The sequence below is a fragment of the Grus americana genome, chromosome 1 (genome assembly GCF_028858705.1).
Source record: "Grus americana isolate bGruAme1 chromosome 1, bGruAme1.mat, whole genome shotgun sequence".
NCBI classification, from domain to species: Eukaryota; Metazoa; Chordata; class Aves; order Gruiformes; family Gruidae; genus Grus; species Grus americana.
Window position 1 is genome coordinate 29,394,780 of NC_072852.1, and position 27,205 is coordinate 29,421,984.

The 27,205-nt window shown below is 37.9% G+C and overlaps 1 protein-coding gene across 6 annotated transcripts in view; it reads right to left on the minus strand.

The window, feature by feature from the left end:
* Positions 1-1,795: 1,795 nt before the first annotated feature.
* MDFIC (MyoD family inhibitor domain containing) overlaps positions 1,796-27,205 on the minus strand; it is a 54,597-nt gene continuing 29,187 nt past the window's right edge. For all 6 annotated transcript variants that reach the window (XM_054814858.1, XM_054814768.1, XM_054814391.1 and 3 more), the window contains 2 exons: positions 17,915-18,190; positions 1,796-5,416 (listed from right to left, as the gene is read on the minus strand). In XM_054814858.1, coding sequence (XP_054670833.1) covers positions 5,169-5,416; positions 17,915-18,190 — 524 coding nt within the window. In that variant the 3' untranslated portion in view covers positions 1,796-5,168. The remainder of the gene's footprint in view (positions 5,417-17,914; positions 18,191-27,205) is intronic.

Here is a 27,205-nt window from a genome sequence, read left to right on the forward strand (position 1 = left end):
TAGAGATTAAGATCACCTAATCAAACTCAACATCTGTCTGTTTTGCAGAATGGTAATTCAGAGAAATTTCTCTTTCCAACTGTAGTAGAAATAGCCCATCATATCAAAGACTTCTAAAGAAGAGAAAGGCCATCCTTTTATGTCACTAGCACCAAGTCACTGGTAAATAGCATAAGCAAGTGCTTATGAGGACACTGAATTTTGTACCAGCAATCACATTTGAGTATACAGAGCACAGCCAACAAGTGCGTCACATAAGTGGGTGCAGGGTATTATTTTTATTTAACTTCTTTCAATATCCTGATGCTAAAATTGAGCTAAGGTCCCCCTGCTCTCTTTGGAAGTTAAAAGAACTGGCAGAAGGGTTAGAAGGTAGAAAAAAAAGTAAGATTAATGCCTGTAGGATTCTAGAGTTACTACTGTCATCAACAACACTACTTGGTCTTCCAACACATGGTGTGCACTCACATACAGACAGACAGAGGGACAGAAAGAAGATACGAGGGAGATATTTCTCTAATCTTTAATTTAATTTAGGGGCTAAGAGTAAGATTTTGGATACATCTGTTGCCTTTCAGAAAGTTACAAGGCTGCTGACAGAAGGAGCTTTACTGTGGAAATACATCAACACAATTGGCATTGCTCTCCAAGAACATACAGCAAATATTGCAATCATTTAAACAATTTTTTTTTAAATGTGTGAACAGCTCAGAAGAGCTTTTCATTCAGAAGACTACTTCATAAAAGCAATGATTCACCAAACTCAACAAACAGTTCTTAACACAAGTACTATAGTTGAAATAGAGTCAATATTCAATCTAAAAGCTCCCAAATGTTGATCGTGATCCCTCTTCATAGAAGCCATTTCTTTCTAGAAATATTATGTATTACAGATACCAGCTAGAACATCTGTAATAAGTCTCAAACGGTGCTATTTGTCTGTGCTTTTATTAGTTCTCTTTCAGGAACAATTATTTTCTGAGAGAAGTGTGGCACACAGTCTCAACGGCAAGACTTCATGGTCCACATTCAAGCACAGAATTTCTGTCAGTTTTAACGTATTACCTCTGTAACACCCAGAGGAGACATATTACAATTATTTTAGACCCTTTAAGGGCCCATGTATACACAGACATGGTAGAACGTTCAATAAATTTAAAACAGACATAGAAAAATTAGTGCTAAAGACTCTAGACATGCAGTTTCTGCAGTTTTAAAGTATCATGGGCATGTTTACATTCGGCTTAAGCCAACAGGAAAAAAAATCTTTGCTTAAATCACAGGTAAAGCGGTCTATCTGTGTTTAAACTAACTGATTTTAAAAACATACCTTACTTTAAAATAGTGGTACTGTCTATAAGCCTTCAGTTACACAGGCCACAGAGTCCAGTAGACCTTAATCTCTCCACTGCAATACTATGAACAAACTACACTCCGTGTTCAGGTCGCTTTTAGTAAACTGAAGACTGTTGCAGTAGATGTATTACAATAATTTTGATTAAATTTAATCATTACTGGAATTCCACCTCATTAATACAATTACACCAAGGAATTAATTTGCTCTCTTAATGACAAACTTTTTTTACTGTGGGAGATTCACGCTAGCGCAGCTTCCAGCACCTGAGCTGGTTTAGCTCTGTATGTAAGAGGGCTCACCCACACTGGCTCACCCTCTGTGCAAATCACCCAAAGGCCAAAGCTTTCAGCAAGTGTTATAACAGAAGAATCACAAACAAGACATGAAATTATCTTTCAGAAGAGTAACAGGGCAAGACGAGAAGAAGATATCCCAAAGTTTCAAAATAAAGATCTTTATTTCAAAATAGTGTTTGAGAATAGCACATCCAGTTGATATAAAATACAAATAGCAAGATACCATTTTTTCAAATGGGCCATTTGCAGAACTATATAGTGAAACACTGTACAAGTTCACAAGTTATTATAAAATAGACAGTTAAGTTCTGATGTTTTAATTTTATTTAAACTGTATTTTCACATTTGTCTCCTTCTAATTCTGCTTGTTTTAATTACACAAGGTGCTTATAGATTGCCTATAGAGTGAAAATTACAAAATAGAATTTAAGAATATAAATATAGAAAGGAACTCCTTAACTACATACTAATATTCTCTGCTACAAAGATACATTTTACAAAAGTGCTAATATCTCTATGACAAATAGTAGCAGATTACATTTAAATGTCAAACAAATCACACAATTGTCTATTTTTTTTTCAATTGTCCATAATACTTTGATACTTCTAATCACTATGAGGGTTAATACACGCTATTTTCATTTCCTACTATTTCACAAATGAAGTGGGAAAAGAAACAATATATCTGCATATATGTGCGTGCACGTGTGAGAGAATCTGTACACATATGCATATATGCATGAACAGAGTTCTTGTATTCAGTATTTGTATTTTAACAGTACTGGAAGTAAATGCTTAATAGTAAATACATTTCCCAGGTTTTCATAATTTCAATCAACCAAAAAAAGTCTGAGTTCCTGTAAGCAGAAACAAGGGTTTGTGCAGAGCAAACTGTATAAATAAACTTTTACACAGAAAAGTGACTCCCAAGATTGATTTTTTTTTTTTAATACTGTATCATCCTGTAGTAAAAGTAATTTTAACTAACATCCAGTATTCACTAAAAGCTTGATATGCAAGTGTGCAGTTTTCCAAACACAAAACCAGAACTGCTCTGGCAGGGCACGGACGGCAGGGCAGGACAGGAGACTGGAAGTCCTCTTCCCCATCCCCAAAAGCACAGTAAGACAAGAAACAGCCATAATTCACCTCCCCGTGACCAGGACACGAGGAAGGACAGCTAATGGCGCTGCCTAGCCCCAGACAGCACGTCCCCACCACCACGATGTCAACCACAGACCTACAATGGGCGAAGCACTGTCTACACTTTTTCCAAGGTGCATCAAGTCCCAGTGCTCACTGTGATGCCCCCAATTTCCCCAGAGGCATTATGCCTTACAAAGGCAAAATGCCTCCAGGCACTGCCACTCAACCAAGGCACCTCTTCCCCCTTCCCAATGTGGTTCAGACTTTTAGGAGTCATAATTGAGCCCCATGGGCCTGATTCTGAGCTCAGGGAATTTATCAATTTAACTATATGATTCCTTATTAGCCTGCCTATTACCATAATATCTCTGTGCTCTCTAGCTGGAGCTAAACCAATGGAAAATTCTGACATTAATGGAAATGCACTTAGTTTATGCAACACAGATCTGAATCTGGCCCAATATATGGGGAAAAAAATAACCACAATAAGAATCAATTCTTGTAGTAACTATCAAAAAAGAGATAAGAAACCCTCTCAGTAAATCTGCATTTCATCAGAATGCATCACAATATTGCAGATGTTAAGGTAAAACGTAACACCTCCCAGCTCCCTAGTATAGTTGAGGATTCAGCTATGTTACCTTCAGTGATAACTTGCAGTAGTAGGCACTACTAGTCAGTGTTCACAGGGAGAAGCTCTGGTTAATATGAGCCCATTTGTTGACTTAGCTTCACACTCCTGTGATCTTTAGTTTGTCACATTTGCATAAACTGAATTCACTGCAGCGGAAAGAGACATTTATGGTCAATTCACTCAACAGAAATACGCTATTGGCTATCGATGACTCTTGTAACAAGGCCTAAATTTATGAGATCCAACAATCTACAAATGGGAAATCTGGAGTGTAGATAGGAAATTTTAAGTATGTGAGATCAAGATGTATAGGTGGTTTACACAGAGAAGTTAATGAGCTACAGACATGGTGGGGAGAAACTAGCAGATAGTGAAGAAAATAGGTACCATTATTCCCTAAATCTGGGAATGCCATAAACCTCTTTGTATGTTGGACCAAATTAATTTCACAATTACAATGACAGAGAGAGATACTTCTCAGAAAACCTTAATGATGTAATAGGGAAAAAGTTGCCCACTGGATCCTAACTATATTTTTCAAACATTTTAGATCATATTCCTTTTATTTTTAAAGGATACCATACATTTTTAAAATGTCCTTTTTTAATACGGTTATTTAAAAATAACACTTAAAACATATCTGAGAATAAACATTTTTGCATTTGCTTTTTGCATTCAATGACAGAATTCCTTGATCAAGACTGTTTGGATTTGGTCTTTATACCCTGTTGAAATTCTGCCATCCTCTGTGGATTTCTCTCACACAGTGAAGAAATAAATACTAAGTTATGTGATACTGGCTGTAAAGCCACAAAGACTGACAGGGCCACTAATGTACAGGTGTGGATTCTTGAGTTAACATCTGATTATTTCCCTTTTATAGCCAAATTTTGAAGATTTGTTAGTCTATTAATTAGTCTGTTAGTCTAAGGCTATATTTCATGTCTACACAGATTTCCAAAGTCTCTTTCTAACAAGAAGCATTTCAAGTAGTATTAGTACTGAAGTAAAATATAAGTTCTCTATACTCTTGATTGATAACAACGAAATCTTGGTACTGTAGTCCATGGCAAAACTTACATTGACTTTAGTTTGCCAAATCTTCCCGTAGTATCAGTACTGACAATGGAAAATACCAGGAATCTCTCTCAAACCAATGAGATATGAAAAACAAAAGAAATATTGCCAATGTGACCACTATAGCAAAACCAACAGTAGACTCCTGATGCTGACTTTGAATTAAGTTTAAAATAATAGAGCAAAGTTGCTTTCAACCCAAAGAGATTGAAAAAAGACGTTTTGCTTTTCAGAATGCCTGTAAAGGCATGTTATGCATGGAGGCATTTAAGCATTTAAACATTAAAGTAGATAAAGGTAAATACTTAAGGCTTTTGCCCTGTAGTCTCTTCTCTGACCAAAACCTGTCACTCAATTCGAATGGCAATTTTGCCCTCACACAGCCTGCGGTATCAGGCCTGTAATTGGGTTTCAATAAAGTCTTCCATTTGCAAAGCCAAAAGGAAGTTGGAATGTAGCTTGAGTTTCACGTACAAAACTATACAATTTGTGCTAGAATACAGATTCGAGGATTGCTTTAAAAAAAATATTTATATATAGGGAATTAACAGTGCAATACCAGTTGGTTCTTTGAAAATCCTACCTTGTCTTTCTTCAAATGTATTTAAAGAAAAGCTCTCCAGTTTTATAGAGAATAAAATAAAAAGGGATAAATATTTCATGATGGAAAGCAGATCCCACAGCATTCCATGCAGATCTCCAAGCAATCTGAAGATTCGCAACATGCGTCCATTATGCCACAGTCCATATCACACGGGCAGTTACAGTCATCCCCCATCTCGTCCCCACAGCAACAGCAGCAGGCCTCCGACGTGCAGATGCCACAGGATGCTTGTCCCAGAACAATGTTACAGAGGGTGAGAAATTCACAGAACAAGCAAGCCAGGATACAGTGAACACAGCAATCTTCACACGTACCAGTTCAGTAGCATGTCACGTATGAACAAACAAAACACACAAACAAAAAAAAAGGAAAGAAAAAAGAAAAAAAATCGTTAATATGTTATTCTGTTATTCTAAATGTCAGATATGTCACAATGTCAAATAAGTAGCAGAAAGACAATGATTCAGAATAGATATAATATTAACACCGCAACGAACATCCTGTTTCCCATCTTCAAGGTCACTTTTGCAGCCTAACTCCTCTCCAATTCAGTATTGGTTTTGGTGCACGTTTCCTTCTGCCACTTCACTTCATGCAAATCCCAAGTACTACACATCTGCTTAGATCCATTTCTCCAGACATTTATTATGTAAAATATCCATATCTATTATCCTCAGTCATAACTTCTTCCAGCAGGCCCACAAAGTGATTAAAAAAAAAATATTAAAAATTCAGCTTATGAAGGAAAATATCTAAAATTATTTCCTGCTTCTCCCAGTGCATCTTGTCCTTCTGAATCTGTTTTGTTGGCTTGCCACTTACGAAGAAAAATACAGGAGTTGCCACAACATTTTTGCTTTCTTTATGGTTTTATGTACATGTTAAAACCAGCATAACAGCATGTTATATGTATTTCTGTACTTTCAACAATATACAAAACATTCAGTCAAAACACAGATTTTTCTCTTGCTTTTCTACACAAATCTCTCGGCAATCCTTTTAATGTACGACTTCAATCTTCAATAGAGTTCATAGCTACACCTGCACATCAATATCCATCTCTCATAAGTACTACTAAATTACATGAGATAATTGAGGTGTCCCGCAAACTGTCTGCAAAAAATATGGCACCCAAGGAGAAAATATATAGAATAACTTCAAACAATTAATACAACCACGAGACATGACAGGAAAACACAAAGATTGGAACTAAACATGTGCCAGTGAAAAGGAGACCGCAGGAGTGAGGGATATACTCAGCTGTTTCCACTCTCCTCTCATACTAAGCACGTAACATGTATAAATTGGTATGTACCCCCATATTTAATTTGTAAGAGGCAGTGAACAGTCATCCAGAAAGAAAATGTAAACTTAAAAATACAAGAAATGTTCGGGATAGAAAATTACTGTTCTTTCATGGCCTCAGCTTTCATTCTCCTTTTTACTGCTTGCAAGCCCTTAACTCCTTTAGCCACAGGCAGTTGAAGACTGGGACAATGTTCTGAGGAAAATATCCTGCACCATCTCATCCCTTCCCCGTCCCCACAGCCCATCACAGGTATCTGCTATGAGAGGCCGGTAGGGAAGACAGGATGCTGAGCTGTATGTGCATTTGTCTCACCATCTACAGACGTTATGTTCTTACCGTTCACAGGCTGGAGGCTGTTATCACAGGGGAAAGCTTGCAACAGTAATACCATTACCAGCCCTCCTAAACATCTTTATAATCTCAAAAATGATGCAGCAACTGTGGCGAGTATCTTGATTGATTCAAAGTACCTCTAACATTGCAGAAACTCTTGACTGCAGGATAATGTAGAGATGACTTTACAATAGCAAGCACAAATACTTACAGCGATGCAGTGGTAAGAAGCTCAGACATGCAAAATCTGTCCCAAGAAGCTACCTGAGCTCTTAGCCCGCTCTGAACATCACATCTCCTACTTACTACACTACTTAGATCCAAACTTAGCTTGGGAATACTTCTACTGCAATGTGGTCACAGTCATAATATACGTAATGAACAATTATGCCCGAAAGAAAAAGAATGAAAATATCAGGAAAAGCAAGAAGGAGGAAAAAAACAACCTCAAAACCTCCCTACTACTGTGCAGGAAGCAAAACTGAGAGGAAACCACAGGTAAGATTGAGCTGTTTTTAAAGAAAGTTGTTGCTTGCATTAAAAGGCTGCTTTTCCCAAAGAAATATTGTCGCTAAATAAATGACCTTCATAGAAAACCCAGAAGATCTGTGAAATAAAGCTGGGGAGTATCAGTTCACTGAAGAGGACCAAAGCCAGACCGATAGCGATTAATTAGCTGGTTGTCATGGAGATGGTGTTAAATTTGTTCAGGTACAATCTCCTTTCAGATTTTCTTTTAATATGAAAGAAAAAGATAAAGAAGCCAAGAGTTCTGTCTAAGAAGCCTTCATATTTGAGGAACTGAGGTTTTTACTGTTTTGCATCGTTAAAACACAGCTGAAAGAAGCAAATACTACAACAAATTTTGTTCTACAAATTTTTTTTTAAACAAAACACCACAATAAAACTTTATGTGTATCAGTATTGAAAATAAGATGCTCAAACAAATCTTGCCTGCTTCATGCAGAGATATGTAAAATTGCAGGGAGAGAAATAAACATTTACAGAAATTATAATATACATATTTACTGATGCACAAGAGACAGAGTTCACAGGTTAAACAAAAGGGACTGCACTCAGAAAGCACTTTCTGGACCCACAAGAGAACTTTTCCCTCCTAATCTAAAAAAACCCACTAAATCAATACTTGCAAGGAGAAGCTGTGTTGATTTAAATAAAGGTACTTCAAATGTAAAAGCTATCAAAAATGGTCCAAGACACAGAAAGAAATTTTGACCATTAGTGCTATGATGGAAACTCTGTGGAGGGTCCTTCCTTCCACCTCTTCTTCACTGACTGAAACACTAAAAGGATTTATTTACCTACTGTTCATTTTTTTATCCTTCTCTCCAGATTGCAAAATGAATTTTCCATTTAGAAAATCTTTATATAACAATTTTACTTAACCTACACAAACACTTAAAGTAGAGATACCTTTTACTGCTCTCTTCATTCTTGCAATGACTCATTTGCACAATGAACATAAACTTTGATCCACATTTCAAGGACAAACCTGAAATAATCATGCTTTTATACTCTTCATGTTATTGACTTTTAATAGCTATCCAGGTAGCAATTATTTAACACATGACAAAGCATGCTGTTACCTAGCCCTATCTAACTTGCTGAATTCAGAATCGTGACTATAAAGGTCTGTAATACATTCAGATAAAATGGGTGGAAGAATAATTTCTTCCATGTATGACTCCAACTTCTTAGCTTCTTATCTACAGATGTAATTATAAGGAAAAGGAAAAGATACAGTCACAGTGGTTTTTTGTAATAATAACAGATCTACGTGCTACAGAAAACTCACACATCCTTCTCTAGTACTACAGCAACCTGTCAGTTCCATAGAAAAAATTATACAGCTAAAAACCACTTCCTTTGGTTGCTGTTGCAGGGTGTCATGATCAGTGGAATCCAGCCACAAAGAAGATGTATAAAACTCACTCCAAAAGAGATGACCTCAGGTTTTTCATTACCATATTGGAGACCACTAAAATATATTTCACTGCTTGCACAAGACTTCCTAATAATTCTTTCCTGCTTCCAAGACCAAAGAGACTATTTCAAATTACAGATTATTTTAAATTTCAAAACTATTTTAATATGTTAAGAATAAAGACTATACTTAACTTCCACTCTTTGACCTTACCACATCAAAATCCTAATAGTTTTTGCAGATGAGTGAGTAGTGGAACACATTAATCCAACTGGAACTAAACTTAATTTAAATATTTGGGAAGGATTTGGAAAAAAAAAGTAAATTTGATGATCTTAATGTCTGACAACATGTTTTCTGGAAACCTTGAATATATTTTAGTCTTTTCTGACAAAGAAATGATATAGCAATATCGGTTATGACACTGTATTACTGTAAAGAGAGGCTAGCTTAAGATGATCTTTTTTGGTTGTTGGGTTTTTGTTTTGGTTTTTTTGTTGTTTGAGAATTAGAGGTTTTCTCCTTCTGTTGCCATTAGCTATGCTAATGCAATTAAGAATTAGGGGTATGTCTTTACAACTCCCAAGTTTCTTGGGGTTTAGGTTTTCATTAAATACCTTCACAGAGAAAGAAGAAATTAGTCTATGTGTCATTACATAAGCCCACTATTAATGAAGATGAGCTTTTCCTTCGGATTTCCACCCTACACCACACCAGTCTCAAATTTCCGTTGCTTTTCAATTCTTCTATTACACTTTTCTCTAATTAATGTAGAAATCATAGAATCATAGAATTGTTTTGGTTGGAAAAGACCTTTAAGATCACCAAGTCCAACCATTAACCTACCACTGCCAAGTCCAACCACTAAACCATGTCCCTAAGCACCACATCTACACGTCTTTTAAATGCCTCCAGGGATGGTGACCCCACCACTTCCCAGGGGCAGCCTGTTCCAATGATTGACAACCCTCTTGGTGAAGAAATTTTTCCTAATTTTTCCTACCATCCAATCTAAACCTCCCCTGGTGCAACTTGAGGCCATTTCCTCTTGTCCTAAATGCAGCACAACAGGTTGGCACTACACAAAAGTGAGGATGTGGGGTGTCAAACACTGTACAGAGGTATACTTTATACAAAAAAAACCCCAAACAAAACAGTACATCTGCCTTAGTTCTTTTATCAGACGCATTTGATTTCATCAAAACACAGTATCACATTTGTTGACTATAACCCAAGCTCCCCAAAGCTTTGCTGAATGGCATAAATTATGATAGGCTTGGTCTGTAGGCAGTGATAGTGTATCTTATTAGATTAACTCACAGTTGGGGAAAAAAGATGAGCTTTCAGACACAAAAGCTCATCTTCAATTATCCTTTCATTTTGCCTGGGATGAAAGTTAGACCTGAAGTTAAAAGGGTCATTTTTAAATAGCTGTGTAAGTAAAGCTGTTTCCTTAGTCCTTTGGCACATCCCCAAAAGTTACAGATTTGTTAGGGAACTTCATCAAAACTGTTAAACAATGCCAAGACAAATAGAAACTCAACCAATTCGTCCAAGTTTTTGCTGCTTACATCATACACGCACATCCAGCTACTTTGTGCTGATTTACCCGAAGAGTGTATACAGTACACATAACATCTACTTTAACTGGGTTATAAATGTTACCACAGACAATACCCAGACAAGAAAAAGCCTAAAATCCCTTAAAACTGTTTACATATTGTTATTCAAAGCCTAGAGGGCCCCACTCTATACCTTATCCCAGTTGTAACAGCTATGCTCATTTAAGGAAAAGAAATAATGTCAACAATAAAACAACTTTAATTTTTGTCCATGTCCTAAAACATTTGAACTTGCACACCATTTTTTATTCCTAAAATCTTTACATATAGGTATTACCCTGATATCCAATTCCTTTTAAATACTGAAATATATATTTCTTTTATTTCAACTTTCCTTTTATCACCTCCTCTTCATTTTTATGAAAAGGTGCGGCTCTACTTAAGAAACAGACTTTTACGAGAACTATCGACCATCGAAACTGTACAAGGGATGCAGAAGTTAAACTGAAAAACGTACAGAGAAAACACATGTGCAGGCTGATCTGCGCTGCTTTTGTAATGTTTGACACTAACCTGTCACAAACTGACCCAATAAGCTTTCATACCAAACAGGCAGGTCACATATGATAAAAGGTTTTCACGTCTGCAATGGTAAATAAGCTCACTTACAGGATGGTGACCTTGGCCAGCTTCTTACTAACTATATTCACCGAGTTCAGACAACTCAAAACAAATCTCCAGGCACTCCGCTGTCTCACAGCGAGAATCAAAAAGGGCAAAACCGCAATCAAAGTGGCAGCTGAGGTCCTCAGCGGGGGTTTACTCCGGGCCCCCGCAGAGCCCTGAACAGAAGCCCCAGCAGGTGCTACAGGCGTCCCGCCGGCGGGCAGCGCGGAGCCGGCAGCGGCGGGCATGAACACGCGGTGCCGACGGCGGAGACAGCCCACGGCCAGAGCGGCACGGCGAGACAAAGACAAATCACCCCAGCACAAGTTTCTTAAAGGTGTGCATTACGCAGAGGTGGGGCGTAACCGTACCGAGCAGCGGCACGCTCGCCATCGCACCATCGCTCCTGCAGCGTACGGGGCTCGTGCGCAGCCTCTGCTACTTTCTAGAAAACTCACTGCACCCAGGAAAATGCTCAAGGAAAAATAAGAAATGCAGAAAGGACAAACTGACCTGCTGCATGGAGTACAGTTATCTGTACATAACAGAGCTATGTTTATTTAGACAGGGGAAAATACAGTTATACAGCATAGTATACATGATATTTCAGCATTTTAAAATAGAAAACGATCATCTCTACTGGTCAAGAAAATTAAAATGTTGCCTGAACAGGCAAATTACACTGCAAACCACATGGAAACTTTCATGTAAGCTTACATCCTAAACTCTCGATACAGATATAGCCTCAGGAGAAAAATGATCTCGTTTTCAAACATACAAATATCCTAAGAAATGTGCCAATTTACAATATCTAAGGCTTCCTTAGAATCTGCAGCTTTCATTGCCATTGCCCATCACCGCACGTACTGAGAGTAGTTAGGCGTTAGCTATACCATGACCTTATAAAATGGATACTGTGGGAAGACCTTTTTTCATTACAGGCCCTGTTTTCCACTCGCTTATGCTACACAACATCTAAATCACCTCCCAAGACTTCTATGCAAATAAAAATACACACCATGCGTAAAATACACCACTCTTCAAAATGCTGTCTTAAAAATCACCGGTTTCACCATGATAATGTTATTTACCCACTGCCTGATTGACATCTGTGTTCTGATACAACCTTGTCTAACAAAAACTCTGTTTAGCACTTCATGCTCAGACACAAATCTACTTTGCATCAAATTCTAAAAGGTAACCATGGAATTTTTTGGCCCAAGTAGAGAGATTTTCAGGATACCAAGTAGCTGCCTAAATGCTACTTAATGCTATGAAATGGATTTTAGAAGTGTATGTATGTTTAAAAACAAAAAAAGAGAGAGAGGTGGTCAGCAGATATTTCTGCAATGTTAGGCTATTCATGGTATAATGGGCACTCATACCGAATTTCAGTAAATAATACTAAAAGAAAAGTTACTGCTGCTCTTGTGACACTCAAAAGGAAAAAAAAATAATTAAAAAATACTATTCAAAATCATATGCCCAAAAGGAAAGTTGACTGAAAACTATTTTTCAGTTTATACAAAATTATATAAACCAAAGAAAGATGCACCTACTTCAAACAGAGGACTGCTACCCTGCTAAGAGAACTACTCACTCCTTTCCATGTATATGCCCTTAGTGATTCTTATGGCCCTGGCTTAACACAAAGGCTGTTTGGTGGAGTTGCTTGGCCTTCAGTTAAGCCATCAATATCACTTGGGATACTTGAATAAATCAATGTAGCCAGCAGCGTGAGTTAAATACTGCTCACCAATCCCGTGCTTGCATTCAACATCTAGAACAGATGAAGTTGCTTTATACTAAAAAGGAGGGCGGAAAAAAGTGTAATTCAAGTGCACCCTGAAATGTTGAATTTTAAACACTGGATTTAAAAAAAAAACCCCACACGTTGGGTGAGATTGTTCACCATATCTCTAAGCTCAGCAGCACCAGATACGCAATCCAGAAAGTTGAGGAAGGTTGCTTCAGGCCTTGCTCCTGGAAAACCACGAGTGGTAACTTAAATCTGGCAGCAAGCCTACAACATTGCCTGTCCCTCCCCAGAGCCTCACCCCATGCCGCAGGCTTTATCTACCTCACTCCTGCATCTAGACTTACTACACTTCCAAAGACCTATCTTGAAAAAAATCCTTGGAAAGAAGATCCCTTCTAGTGCCTCTCTGGTTTTGAGAGCCTGGGAAGGAATAAAGTGAAGATCTCACCGTACATACAGGAGGGAGGTTCAGGATCCACTCACCACAGTTTAACAAGCTACCACTTCCAGATGTATACAGCAATTGTGCATGCTCTCAGCCTTTTGGGTATGTGAAGTATCACCCTAAACTGAAATTATCACAAGTCATTGGAGTTGTGGGAACTACCCTGACAAACGTAGTAACTTGCAAAGTCACAGCAACTTGACCACAAACAAGAGTTCCATTTCAAAACTGAATTAAAACTTGTATTCCCTCTCTCCACCATTAACTTTTTATAAACAATTGCTTTACTTTAAAAAATGCGTAACATCAAGCTTCATAAGGTTTTGGTAGGAAAACTTTGTTTGGACTTTACAAAATAATTAGTGCCTACTTCATTTTGCCCCCTCCACCCCCTTAATTATCTTCCATCCCTCCCATCGCCCACTTTCTTTTTCCCTTTCCTCCTCCAACCCTGGGTATATCGTTATTACTTACCTTCCACTACTCTGATACACGTATGTAAGTATTCAGTTACCCGTTTTTCTTCATTTCCTAACATCTAGATTTACTGTTCAGCGGCCTCTTTGCTGTCTCCTTTAGATCTCCTCCCCTCTTTAAGTCGCTGTGGACAGGTGCCTCTGCTTCCAAACACAGCAGCTAGATTGTCTTCTTTTTACTCATTTACAATTGCTTTTTCAGGTTTCCAAGGTGTTTCTCTGCAGTACACATAACAGGTGCAAGAGAATGACAATTCTCTCTGCAAGTGGTCTACCGACCAGAGTTTTGGAGGAACTGTGACACCTCTGACATCAATAATTTAAAATATTATTAAAATTTCTTTGACTAAAAAAACCTCTTATTCCCAATATGCGCTGAAACCTATTCAGTCCTTGTGAAAAATCTTTAGAACGGAAACAGTGTTTAAAAACTGCTTTTTAAGAGAGACACTCCTACTATTTCCTAATTCCTTTGTTTTCTTGTAGTGTAAGTTATGGAGCTGAGTAAGATTTCTTCAGGGACAATATGGATTAATAATAGATGCAGAGGAAGAGCAGAGCTGGTGAGTGCACTCACACCCTCCTAAGCCTCACTGGATGTGAAAGTGTTTCTAAACAGCATATTCTGGAGTGCTGATGTGACTCCATACACTACAGGCTCATTTCAAAAGGCAGATTTTAAAGCTTTTATACTACCACCACCAAAATGTCTGTTACATTTTAAGCACTTCCAATGCAACTTCAATTCCAAAAGCTCACAAGATGTGATCTACAGCACAAGTGGAGTTTGCGGCTGGAACAATCAATAAAAGAGTTTTTAACTATGGTGGGGGGGATTTTGGTGGAGTCGGGGGCAGGGGGGGCTTTATAGCTTGTGTTAGGGCTGTCTAGTACTTTGGAGACCAACAGGAGCAGTACTGACCTTCTTTATGGGAAGCTATGATATCCTGGGCAAAATAACACTGGCCTTCATTTAGCTTTCTGGTATATGTAGTGAAGTCTGCAGTATATGACGCAGCATGCTGCATTTGCTAGCCTTTTAAATAAGCCTAAGCCCAAATATGCTCCTGTGCAGGATAGGTGGCAAATCTGGATGTTTCTTGATTCTACCCTGCTTCCAGCACTACCAGGTTTTCTGTTCTGTCAATAGACAAGATGTTCTAGAGCAAAATAACTACTAGAGCTGGACTTATTTTGCATTACAAATAGGTGTGGTGCTCCAGAAATATTCATATCTTGTCTTTTAAGAAGAAACAAGAAGAATGCAGCTTTTGGGAAGGAATAAGAAAGAGTGAAAAATATTTTCTCTTTCCTATAGCCTAAACTCAGCTTGATGACCAGAATTTTCACTTTTCTTCCCTTTGAGGACATACTCTATTTCTTTTCTCTGGCCACTTTGTTTCACTTAACAAAACCAGTTATTCTCCCGACTGGCAATAGAGCAAAGCACTCAAGTTGGAACACAAGGCAGATGAAGTAAAAATATGTGTCATGTATTTTCAGGTTTAAAAAAAAAATTCACTATAAATTAGATTATAAAATCCAAGGTCACACATAAGGAATAGCAAAATTAAATTGGAATATCTGAAAGCGTTCTCTCTACTGAAGTTATCTGGACATGATAGTAAATTGCAGCAGCTGTGTTAATTCAGGTGATTGATTATTCAGTACTCACAGTACAAAAATTAATCTATTTCATCTCTTTCTACATAAGATTACATAAAAAACTGCATAGAAATTATATTATTATACTGTATAGAAGTGTACAAACACAAATGCACACCTTCAAGTAAACTCAAACCCAGCAGTTCTTCAGCAGTAACCAACGGCTTATGAGGTTAACATGGTACAAGTTAAAGCAAAGCCAAGTAGTTAAGCAATGTTGCAAATAATTTCCAATAGTTTCCTATATTTTCCATCTTCCTGTAAAGTTTTTGAGTAGTTTCTACAGAAATGTCATTGGATCAGAAGAAGCAACTGCTCAGAAAAATACTTCTTTGCCAACAATAGTATGATTCATAATACAAAGAAGCTGTAGAAGTTAGATTCAAATTAATTTGTGTATACCATTTTGAAAGAGCGTCTATGCAATCCTCAGTCACAGGACTTACTAGTGCACTCCTCCAGTTTTGTATAGTTAGATGTATTCATCAAGTATATATATATAGATGGTTGAAATGCAATTAAACTCCTTTGAACAAATAACCTGGCTAATTATATCAAGTTTTTTAAGTGTAGCCTTCTAGAAGTAGTCATAAGGGATTAAGATTTCTTAAATTCACGAACACCATTATTTTTGAGTTATGGATAAATCATTTTTCCTTAAACAGCCATCTCTTCTTTGTGTTATTTTAGGTATTTCAGCTCACCATTGCCAGAGTCTCTGATTACGCATCTTATCAAAAAACTGATGGATGATAGAACAAATTATACTTCCTGCAAGGTAACAACTTGATAAGAATATTACTTATAGCCTATAGTTAGGGTAAATTACTGAAAAGCTGAAGAAACTGTCAGAAGGCTTGGACATGTGTGCATGTAGATGTGTAGACACAAATACCATAGATATACTTTAATCACCGCACAATAAACTTGTGCTTCACTCAGACTGGTTAACAGAAAACTTAGAGCAGCAGATATTAGCAGCGTGGGTCAAGCTATATGAGCTAGACAGTGTGACAACACAATGTAATTATCTATATTCTAATCAAACATACCTTTAAAAAAAAAATCAACATTTCTGACTGTATATAAAAAATGTATATTGGCAGTTTCAGGCAACTAACACAATCATGTCTTGGATATTAAAATCAGACATTAGAACTTACAGCTATATCTAAGGTTATTAAAAACAAACAAAAAACCCACTGACTGTATTTATTCCAATATAATTTTAGAAGAAAAAATGAAGTGCTTGCCATAAATAATTGTATAAGAGCATGAATAGGACAGGCGTCATCTCTTTAGAACTCCATAATTTCTTTTTCAGAGCTTGAATTTCCTAAATTCAGAGGCCTGCATTTTGTACCAGTCATGCGAACAGATCTAGGTCTCAATCTACTGTTTGTTGATACGTAAGAGAAATATTGGGCTGGAGGGTGAACTGGATTTCACACAACAGAAGGAGATAAAGGGAATATAGCAAGTATGAAGTTGTGATTTTGGAAACAAATGTTAGAGAACTTAAAGTGCAACACAAAAATAACAGTAGGTTCTTGAACATAAATACGAAAATAAACCACAGCAAGGGGGACCCGTCCATGGCAGAGTATGAGAGGAGCTGTTCATGATACTACTACACAAATTCACTCAGTAGGTTTGACTGAAGTAGCTGAAGTCAAGAGAAGTCACTCCACTGACATCAGTAGGCTTCATTGAGGCCACTACGCGCAGTCCTTCTGATCCCTCTTCCTTTCATCTAGGCTGAGAATCCTCCCCATTTCACTGAACAGTACCGTTTCCCATTTCTCTAAGAACCTGTGTCTGTACCCACCACCCAGCGTTTTTTTTATTTTTTAATCAGCCGCATCTATGCCTGCCTCAAACCAGTAAAATTTATACAGCCTCTGCACCCTTCTTGTAACGGGCAGGAGCAAAGCCCATCGAGTGTATTAGTGCTAATGGGAAGGCAGTGGATTGAGGTGAGGCTCGGGAACTCTGGGACCATTAGAGTAATTGCGAGCAGTGAAAACACTCACACAGAGCTAAAACGTAGGGGAAATTATTTACTTTTGCTTATTTAAGCTGTGCATAGGGAGTATGAAGCTTTTTCATGCAAATTATTTACAGCCCAAATACAGCATAAGGCACATTAAACATCGAAGCACAAGTCCAAATTTTATTATCTAGTGTTCATACCTCATGGCTAGTCAGAATTTCTGGTACCAGAACATTTTCAAAAGCAAACTCTACCCTCATGGAGCCTGCCATTACTGGATTGAAGTATTTACTATGCTTTGAACTAGTGCTTTATCTTTTTTTTTTTTTTTTTCTGGTGTATATGTGACAATGTTGACAGAAGTTTCTATCAGTTCAGGATACTAACTAGAGAGACTCAAACATTATCGGACTATGTTGGCCAAATGTTTGAAAGCCAGAAATCTCCCATTGCTTCAATTTCCTTCAAATACTTAATATTTTCCTTTGGGGAAGTAACTTGTGTTTTATCATAATGATTTCTATTTGCTTCTGGAGCACGAGTCATGCTCTTCAATTATTTTCAGTTGATTGTGTAATTATTAGTGAGAATGGGGTTTTGCTAGTCTTTATTCAGTTTGGGTTTTTTTAATAAGAATTTCTGCTTACCTTCAGGTGAAGTACCTGGCTTTTGAGAAAACGCAGAGCTTATTTTACTCTTCTTGCTGCTGTTGCTGTTGACAGACAAGGTGGACTGAATTTTTCTGTGCATTTTTTCTGAAACAGGAGCCGAAAGTTTTCTGTTGTCTGCAGGCGCATGCTTGACTCCATTGCGAATTCCACTTCCATTACTCAGACCCACGTGGCCGTTTTGGATTTTGCCAGTTTCTTCCTCACCTCTTTCCAGTGCTGAAGTATTCGGCTGGGGCAAACGTTGAGGTTGTGCTAAGAAAGAAAGAAAGAAGGAAAGAAAGAAGGAAAGAAAGAAGGAAAGAAAGAAGGAAAGAAGGAAGGAAGGAAGGAAGGAAGGAAGGAAGGAAGGAAGGAAGGAAGGAAGGAAGGAAGGAAGGAAGGAAAGAAAGAAAAAGAAAGAAAGAAAGAAAGAAAGAAAGAAAGAGAAAGAAAGAGAAAGAAAGAGAAAGAAAGAGAAAGAAAGGAAGAAAGGAAGAAAGGAAGAAAGGAAGAAAGGAAGGAAGGAAGAAAGGAAGGAAGGAAGGAAGGAAGGAAGGAAGGAAGGAAGGAAGGAAGGAAGGAAGGAAGGAAGAAAGGGTTAATTTAAATTGTAAACTGATAACTGAACACTTGAGGCTAGACTGCGAAGGCAATTTTCATTGCTGTTATTGATCAAAGAACAGACAGAAAAGTTAACGTTCCCCCATCAAAACTAGAAAGCAAAAAAAAAAGAAAAATCTCTAGATTAACAATAACTATTAGGTATTCAGCAAGTGCTTCATGTCTGCATGAGACCTAGGTTCCCCGTTCGGCACTGCATGGAAGGTTCACAAGGCTCCATGAATCACATTGATGGAATAAGGCAAGCAATTTGAAGAAGGAAAAAATCAAGAATGGGAGAAAAAGCAGCAAAAATGAGATAAATTTGGGTTAAGGGAGCCAAATGAAGAATGAGGGAAATGCAACAGAACAAGAGAAAAAGGTATGGGAGAGAAGATACAGACTGCAGTAACAGAAGTGAAGCTGCACGTTGACCAACCTTCCGGTCTTCAGAAAATAACCTGAATGACATGGTAGGGCACCTCAACATTCAGCCACCAAGGACCAGTATATTAGAGAAGAATAGGAATAGCCAGGTAACGAACAATATTTGGAGCTTAAATTCATGAAGACTGTTGATTGCTGGGAAGAACAAAACCAATCAAAATCTGGTTTTGTGGAGGAGGTGATCCAGTAACCAGAAGGAACATGCATTCAAACGCCGCACAGCTGTAGCAAACCAGAGTGTGTGTCGTGTGTCCCCCCCCCGGCCCATATTCCTCAATCCAGAATCACAATTTTAAAATTGGCTATAATGGGCCAGATAGGGCTTTAATGGCAATAAACTGAAATGGCCAAAGTTAAAAAACTACAAAACTTGCCAGGGCAGGAATCTGCAGTGGTCTAGTTAAGGCTCCAAGAGTGCACATTATAAACCCATTCTAATGAGAGGGCACGAAACTTTACCGTTCTTCATTGAGCTACTCTATCATAAAGGAGCATATTTTTTAATAACTTGGAAAATACATTGTTTATGTATTTAAAGTCTGTATCTAAAGAAAAAATATGCAGGATCTTTATTTATGTAAAGTTTTATAATGAAAAAGTGGTTTCCAATTGAAGATTCTTATTTAGGAAAAAAAATGCAGATTTCTTTTGAAAACTAATAAAACTATACACATAGTAACACAACAAGATTTCATAATCAAAAGCATCAGCCCAATCACGTCTCCTAATCAAAACACTACTGTATCATGCTTGGACATAAAGAGGTTTTCAGATAGTCCAATCTTCAACTCTTTATAAATCTAATGTCATGGAAAAAGCCCAGATTCTACTGAACGCTCAACTGAAGAAAGATTAGACAGTACCTGCAGTACAGAAAAACAGTGTTGCAGTTCATTCTCTTTTCAGATGATTTCACAGTATAGCTTTGTATGTAGATTACACTGTGTCCAAGACAACAACATGTATAGATAATTATAGTCAGCTTCCTCTAAAAAAAACATCTCCACTTCAGGTACAGTGATCAAACTTTCAGACAAATACTACTGGGACACACAAAACAACACGGTCACTAAAAATACTCTCAGTTCTGAATTTGCCTAAGAAACCCTCAATGATACCCTTTTATCAAGGACACTGATACCATTCTTAGATTGCTTCCTCCAACTATCATAAACTTGTTCAGATTAAACTTCAGATAAATCTTAAACTTTAAGTCCCGGTCACGTTCACAGGCAAAAAGAGATACTTTTCATAACAGTTTAAATATGAACTGGTTCATTTTTTCTTGCTTTTTGATATTTTTAGTCACAGCAACTAAGATTTTAAGAAGATACCCTAGACTGCCCACCTCTATCTACGTCAGAGTAACCCTGATTGACCCTACTTTATACAAGTGGTAATTTTGTGTTGCAGTAAAGAAAGGGAGGGCTGGGGAACATACTTATGCTTTAGCCTCCCCAAAGATGTTGCAGGGAAGACAAAGACCATTCCCTTCCATTACCAGCAGTAACTGCTCGCGAAACTCCAAGCCAATAGAGCAGGATCACAATGTCTTCTGACACCTCAACAACTAACTGTTGCCCAAAAAGTTTTTCATTGGCAATATTGAAACTGTTTCTCCTTTCAATTTCACATTAGGGTTTGCAAAACCTATGAACAGAAGCATAAGCAAGGCACTTTCTTCACTTTGGAATACAATTTGTAGTACATATTCTGTTAATATTTCCAAACTTTTGTAAAGGCCCAAACCCAAATTTTTAGGGAGTCTTCTCCTACCAGAACTGGATTCATTAAAAGTATATGCCCAGGAACCCTTTGTGTAGGTGATCTTTCCACATATGTGCAAAACTAATTTTGTTCAAAATCAAAAGGTATTCCTTCCATTTTAAAAATATGGCTTCGCTAAGAGCAAATCGTGCCGGATAAGCTTGGTGGCCTTCTACAACGGGGTTACAGCATTAGTGGATAAGGGAAGAGCAACTGACATCATCTACCTGGACTTGCGTAAAGCATTTGACACTGTCCTGCATGACATCCTTGTCTCTAAATTGAAGAGACATGGATTTGATGAATGGACCACTTGTTGGATAAGGAATTGACTGGATGGTCACACTTAAATTGTTGTGGTCAACAGATCAATGTCCAAGTGGCAACCAGTAACAAGTGGTGGTCCTCAGGGGCTAGTATTGGGACTGGCGGTCTTTAGCATCTTTGTCAGTGACATGGACGGTGGGATCGGGTGCACCCTCAGCAAGTTGGCCAACAACATCAAGCTGTGTGGTGCAGTTGACACGCTGGAGGGAAGGGATGCCATCCAGAGGGACCTTGACATGCTCGAGAGGTGGGCCCGTGCAAACTGCATGAAGTTCAACAAGGCCAAGTGCAAGGTCCTGCACATGGGTCAGGGCAATCCCAAGCACAACTACAGGCTGGGTGGGGAATGGATTGAAAGCAGCCCCGAGGAGAAGGACTTGGGGGTGTTAGTGGATGAGAAGCTCAACACGACCCAGCAATGTGCACCTGCAGCCCAGAAAGCCAACTGTATCCTGGGCTGCATCAAAAGAAGCGTGACCAGCAGGTCGAGGGAGGTGATCCTCCCTGTCTACTCTGCTCTCATGAGACCCCACCTGGGGGTTCTCTGGGGTCCCCAGCATAAGAAGGACATGGAGCTGTTGGAGCGAGTCCAGAGGAGGGCCATGAAGCTGATCAGAGGGCTGGAGCACCTCTCCTATGAAGACAGGCTGAGAGTTGGGGTTGTTCAGTCTGGAGAAGAGAAGGCACCAGGGACACCTTAGAGCAGCCTTCCAGTACCTAAAGGGGGCCTACAGGAAAGCTGGAGAGGGACTTTTTACAAGGGCATGTAGTGACAGGACAAGGGGTGATGGCCTTAAGTTGAAAGAGGGTAGATTTAGATTAGATATAAGGAAGAAATTCTTCACTGTGAGGGTGGTGAGGCACTGGAAGAGGTTGCCCAGAGAAGCTGTGGATGTCCCATCCCTGGAAGTGTTCAAGGCCAGGCTGGATGGGGCTTTGAGCAACCTGGTCGAGTGGAGGGTGTCCCTGCTGGCAGCAGGGGGGTTGGAACTAGATGATCTTTGAGGTCCCTTTGAACCCAAACCATTCTATGATTCTGTGTTTCCTCACACTGAGCTGCCTTTGATTTCCAACTCTGGAGTTGTGCAGTTGTACCAGTAACCTAGAATTACCGGGGAGGGGTTAACCTTCCTCAATAAATAAAAGCAATAGACTATACTAAAAATTCTGTATGTCTGGACACACAAGTTTCTTAAACTGACAGTTACGACCTTTTCTAAGCCAGCTAAACTGGTGGTGGCAGCTTACAATTGTTTGTATATTTTTGGTGCTTTGCTACAATACAATAACTTGACAAATGATCCAAAATTCAGTCTTCAAAATTAGGTGTGCTTCTGTCAAACCATGGCTGAATGTGAAGTCTTGGGGAATCTAAACAGTTATATGGTTTTGCTTTTATTATTATTTTTACTAAAGGTTTGGGAGGTTTTGGTGGGGGGGGTTGTGGTTTTGTTGTTTGGGTTTTTTAAATTTTTTATTAAATAATCCTGTTCCCAAAGTACTCTTACTTCAGTCTTTTAGCATTAACATACAACTTTTTAGCTGACTGGCTTTACAGTATTCACATGTGATACGCAGGTCAAATCAAAATGGAATAAAACCCCAAATGGATTAGTTATCTCAATTTAAATTTATTTTAACTTTATTGATAATTTTGCACTAGGGAGACTTGAATCTTATGGTTAAAACACACTTGAAACCAATTAGGAACCATATGACCGCATTCTAGCATAAAGAACAAAAGAAATTGACAGTTCTAAGATTAAGCCACAACCACTCAGTTTAAAACAGAAATATTTTTACCTTATTTTTTAAAGGTTGTGTATATCTTAAAAAAAAAGGTGTAATATGGGGAACGACACAATGCTTCTTAAAACACAGTGATACCCAGGGACTCTCACTCTCTCTTTAATGATCCACTGCTCTCATTCAGCTGTCTTTCTTTTTTCAAATCTTTACATATGTGACAGCTCTCAAAAGTAGACCATAGACCATCTGGCATTTTCAGAGGTGTAACTTGTGCAAATTCAGCTCTACTGGGAACACAATGCTATCTTCTGCCTGCGTTATAAAAGATACAATAGAATGTAGAACTTATGAGTTGTTTTGAATTATTCATTTTTTGCCTGTATATTCAAGAAATTTTACAAACTCTGCATTTTGTACTACATAATCACATGCGTTAAAGGTACAAAGAAACTTTTTGACACCTCTTTTCTACAGAAAGATGGCATTTTGTTTGATATGTGAACATTCAGCGCCTGTTATATCATTCTAAACAGGCCGTGTGCTGCTACAAAAGATCCCATTTTACACTCTATGTATGAGCAAAAATTTTATTCTTGATATTCAGTAACTAATGCAATACACATCAAAATTTCAAATATGAGTTAGATGAACATTCAGCATCTTCAAATCAGGATGGCACTGGTCACTTACTATATGGTAAAGATTTAAAAAAAAAAAATAATTCCTCACACAACATAGAAATATTGTCATTTCAAACATCCACAATGAATAGTTTCAAATGTCCTATGAAATACTGTGCTTTTTAGGTTAATATGTTTTTAATCTTTAGCAAAACCAGTAGATTTAAGTCAATATTTTATACAGTGCTAACACTAGTGGATTTTCAATAAGAATGATAAATATTGGATTAATGATTCAATAGACTGAATCTTTTTTGATAGAAAACTAGCAGATAATGTAGCTAGTAATAACTATACATGAATCTGCTGCCTGTGGAAAAGCAATAAAAAGGCAATATATTGCTATAGCATATAATCTATTAGTGTGTTTCACTGCTTCCTTGTCATTGGTTTCCTTGCAAAGTGGGCCTTAATACAATAACTTCTGCTGTTATTTCACTGACTTTACATAATAATTTAATTGTTACTATCTGGTGAATAAATATTCCAGTACTAACCATTTACTGTGGTTTTGATGGGTTTGAAGTAACTACGCCCATTCTCATTCAGACTGCAAAATCCTTAGCGCAGTTTAAATGAATAAGCACATATATGTGCTCACTGGCAATACATTGTTTACACCTTGCAACATAACAGCTATTCTTAGGAGAAAAATCCTGATGCGTGCATTTAACAGAAAAATGTATGTCAACACAGGGAAACTCTCAACCAAAAGAGGACAGTCTAAGCTATCATTAGGGATTTTAGACAAAACACAAAAACAAATATACACGGAACACAGACTCCTCGGAGTCAAAGTGAATCAAAAGAAAACATCAGGAGGGAGAGAAGAATTGAGACAGCTAATTAGTAGCCCAATCACATCAAAAGCAATTCCAAGGCAGCTGATACGGATGCCCGTGGAGTTTGCTAGCCTGGCCAATGCCACTGATGGAAAAAATACTTTCCAGTTTACAGCCTGGGTCATCTGACTGCACACCCAGAGAGGTAAGAATGCTGTTTTTCTTCGTTTATGACACAGTAGTTTATGACATCAGATCAGGCCACAGAAGCTGTATTTTTGCAGGTGGACCAGGGAGGAATAAATATGTACGACTCCTGGGTGTAAAAAAATATAACCTTCGGCATTTTCAAATATTAAGAAAATACAAAGTATCGTTCCAGTTCAAAATATCCTAGACGCTTGTCTGCCTCCCAAAACCAGTTGCAACCACAACAAGAGGATGAGCAATTTTTAGGAAATACAGAGGTCCTGCTTGGGTCCGTTAATGCTGAAAACCAGGATCTACATGCTAATTTGAGCTTAGGAAATTGTTTGATCTCAGTGGTAGCTGCTCCTACTCCCTCCGCATGGACCACACGGAAAGGATCACATGCAAGGGAGGTAAGAATCAGGCCTCTGGTTTTTGTCAGTACTTCTTTCTAACACAGACCTAAGCTTGAGGGGAAAAATAAAGCGTATGACAGATAGTCATGGATTGCACAGTAAAACCAGGAGCTGCCTGGATTCTAGAGTAAAATTAAGGTGATTCCAAATTGCTTCTGGAAAAGACATAAATTCCTGAGATATAAAAGGAAACATTTCAAACTGACTAGCAAAAAATCTTACCTTTTCAGAAATATTACAAATTGTATGCATTCATATGCTCAATAAGCATAAAATCTCAGTGAAGCTGGGAGAACTCAACTACCTCCATCCCTCTCACTCCCCACTTTTCTAACTAAAATACTGACTAGTCTCTACATGGATCTTCAAACTACATCAATAGTTTTCTATGCCGAGCTATCCAGAATATTAACATTCAGATTACAAGATGTACCTCTGAGTCAACCTGTGAAGTGGCTTTTGTCAGCAATTATTTTTGAATATTTTCTAGGACATAAATAGCATATACTGCAGCTTCCATATCACAGAAGGCATACATTAACTAAATAACAAGGTACCATCAAGGTACAATCTATCTTTAAAAATCAATTTTTTACACTGAATTTTTTATACCATGCTGACTTTACAAGGAAAACAAAGTACCAACTAACAGCATCAACCACCTTTTTAGAATTGCTTCTTGTAAGACAAGAGGACATCTTCAAAATGAATACAATATATTATTATGAAACAGGATGTCCTTTGTAATGAAAATACTGTAGTAAAATTGCTGGTACGAGTTTTACAGGACCCACACTGAGAACACTTTGTTATAATATGTCTGAGAACACATCCAGGGAACACCAGGTGTAACAGAGACGGGGCTGGCAGGGGACAAAGGGAAAAGACATTTTATCCCATCGGCTCTCGGTCGGTGAAGGGCTGACAAGAATGGCAAACGCATGTGTGCACGTGTGTTTATGGGTTGAGAAGGCGACGTGAGTGCACGAGAAGGTGCCAAGAGTACTCTTAAATCTGTGCAAAGACACCTGCAGTGCCTTCCTTTGGAAGCACTGCAGGACCTTACACGCTGTTTGAAGGGCTGCAGGAATTGTATAAAGATGTCTTTGACATACCCAGAAAGAAGCAGTTACCACAGGGAAGCATGAAAAGGGCTGGTAGCCAGAGGTTTACAAAGTTGATAGGCATTCCCACTGAAAACGTGAATTTTTCTATTTACAAATCCTCTCCTGAAGTGATTTTGCAAAATGAAGAAATGCCTGCTGATTTTTTCTAATGATAGCAACAGCAAATTTTTAATTGTTGCCAAACTGAGTAAATCCCTTAACGCTTTTTTAATTATCTTTTAACAATTATCTCAAAATCCAAATATCCTTTTGTCTTCTAATTACCATAGATTAGCAGTAAATTCTCCTTCTTTATCATATAGAAATCTTGCCATAATTAGCAAGGGTTTCTGTGAGACTGAAAATATTGGCATCTATGATAAACTTTGAAGACGATTTGGAAATTCCTGCTAGATCACAACATAGGTAGAAATAAAGATGATTCACACAATGCCATGATTGATAAGCCACATCTACTTAAAGTGGAATATAGTTCTTACTGTAGCATACAGTTTTTCATTTCTTGAGAACAAGCAGCAGTAGCTTGCCATGAAAAACCCAAGAGAAGAGCCAAACACCAAACAGGACATTGTAGGTAACAGGCACCCAGACACCTGGGGAATAAACTTCTATGTAAAGCTGTGTTCAAAAGTGGGAATATTATGGCAAGTTTTTCACTTGCAACATTTATCTATCCATTTTGTCCTCATGCATTCTGCTAGAGGACTGGAAAAGAACTGCGGTGTATCTGCGCTCATGTTTCATAGCATCACAACTACTGAGAGCAGCAGCAATGTGTGCAATGGCAGGTTAACTTATAGTCACCATTACAACATTTTATGGTGTTTTACACATTAATTGATTACTTCTGAAAGTGACTTTTTTTTTTTTTCATTTAAGGTTAAATGCCTAGGTATTTCTTCCTATGTTTTCTACATAGATAACATATTAAGACACATAATGATCTCCTTGATTTTTGTTGCTGTTGTTGTTGTTACTGTTAAATCTTTCTTTATAATGCACTGTGGCTTGTAGAAATTGGATATGAGAACAAAATACAAAAATTAAAAACCAGAGAATTAGGCTTTTTGTTAATTTTTAAAGTGCTGAAAGTGATCTATTTCTGAAACACAAATAATTGGTATTTTAACAAGTGTGAAGACAGTCACCCAAACTATAGAGGGTACAAAGGGGTGCAAACTCAACAGAATTCCACCTCACTGAG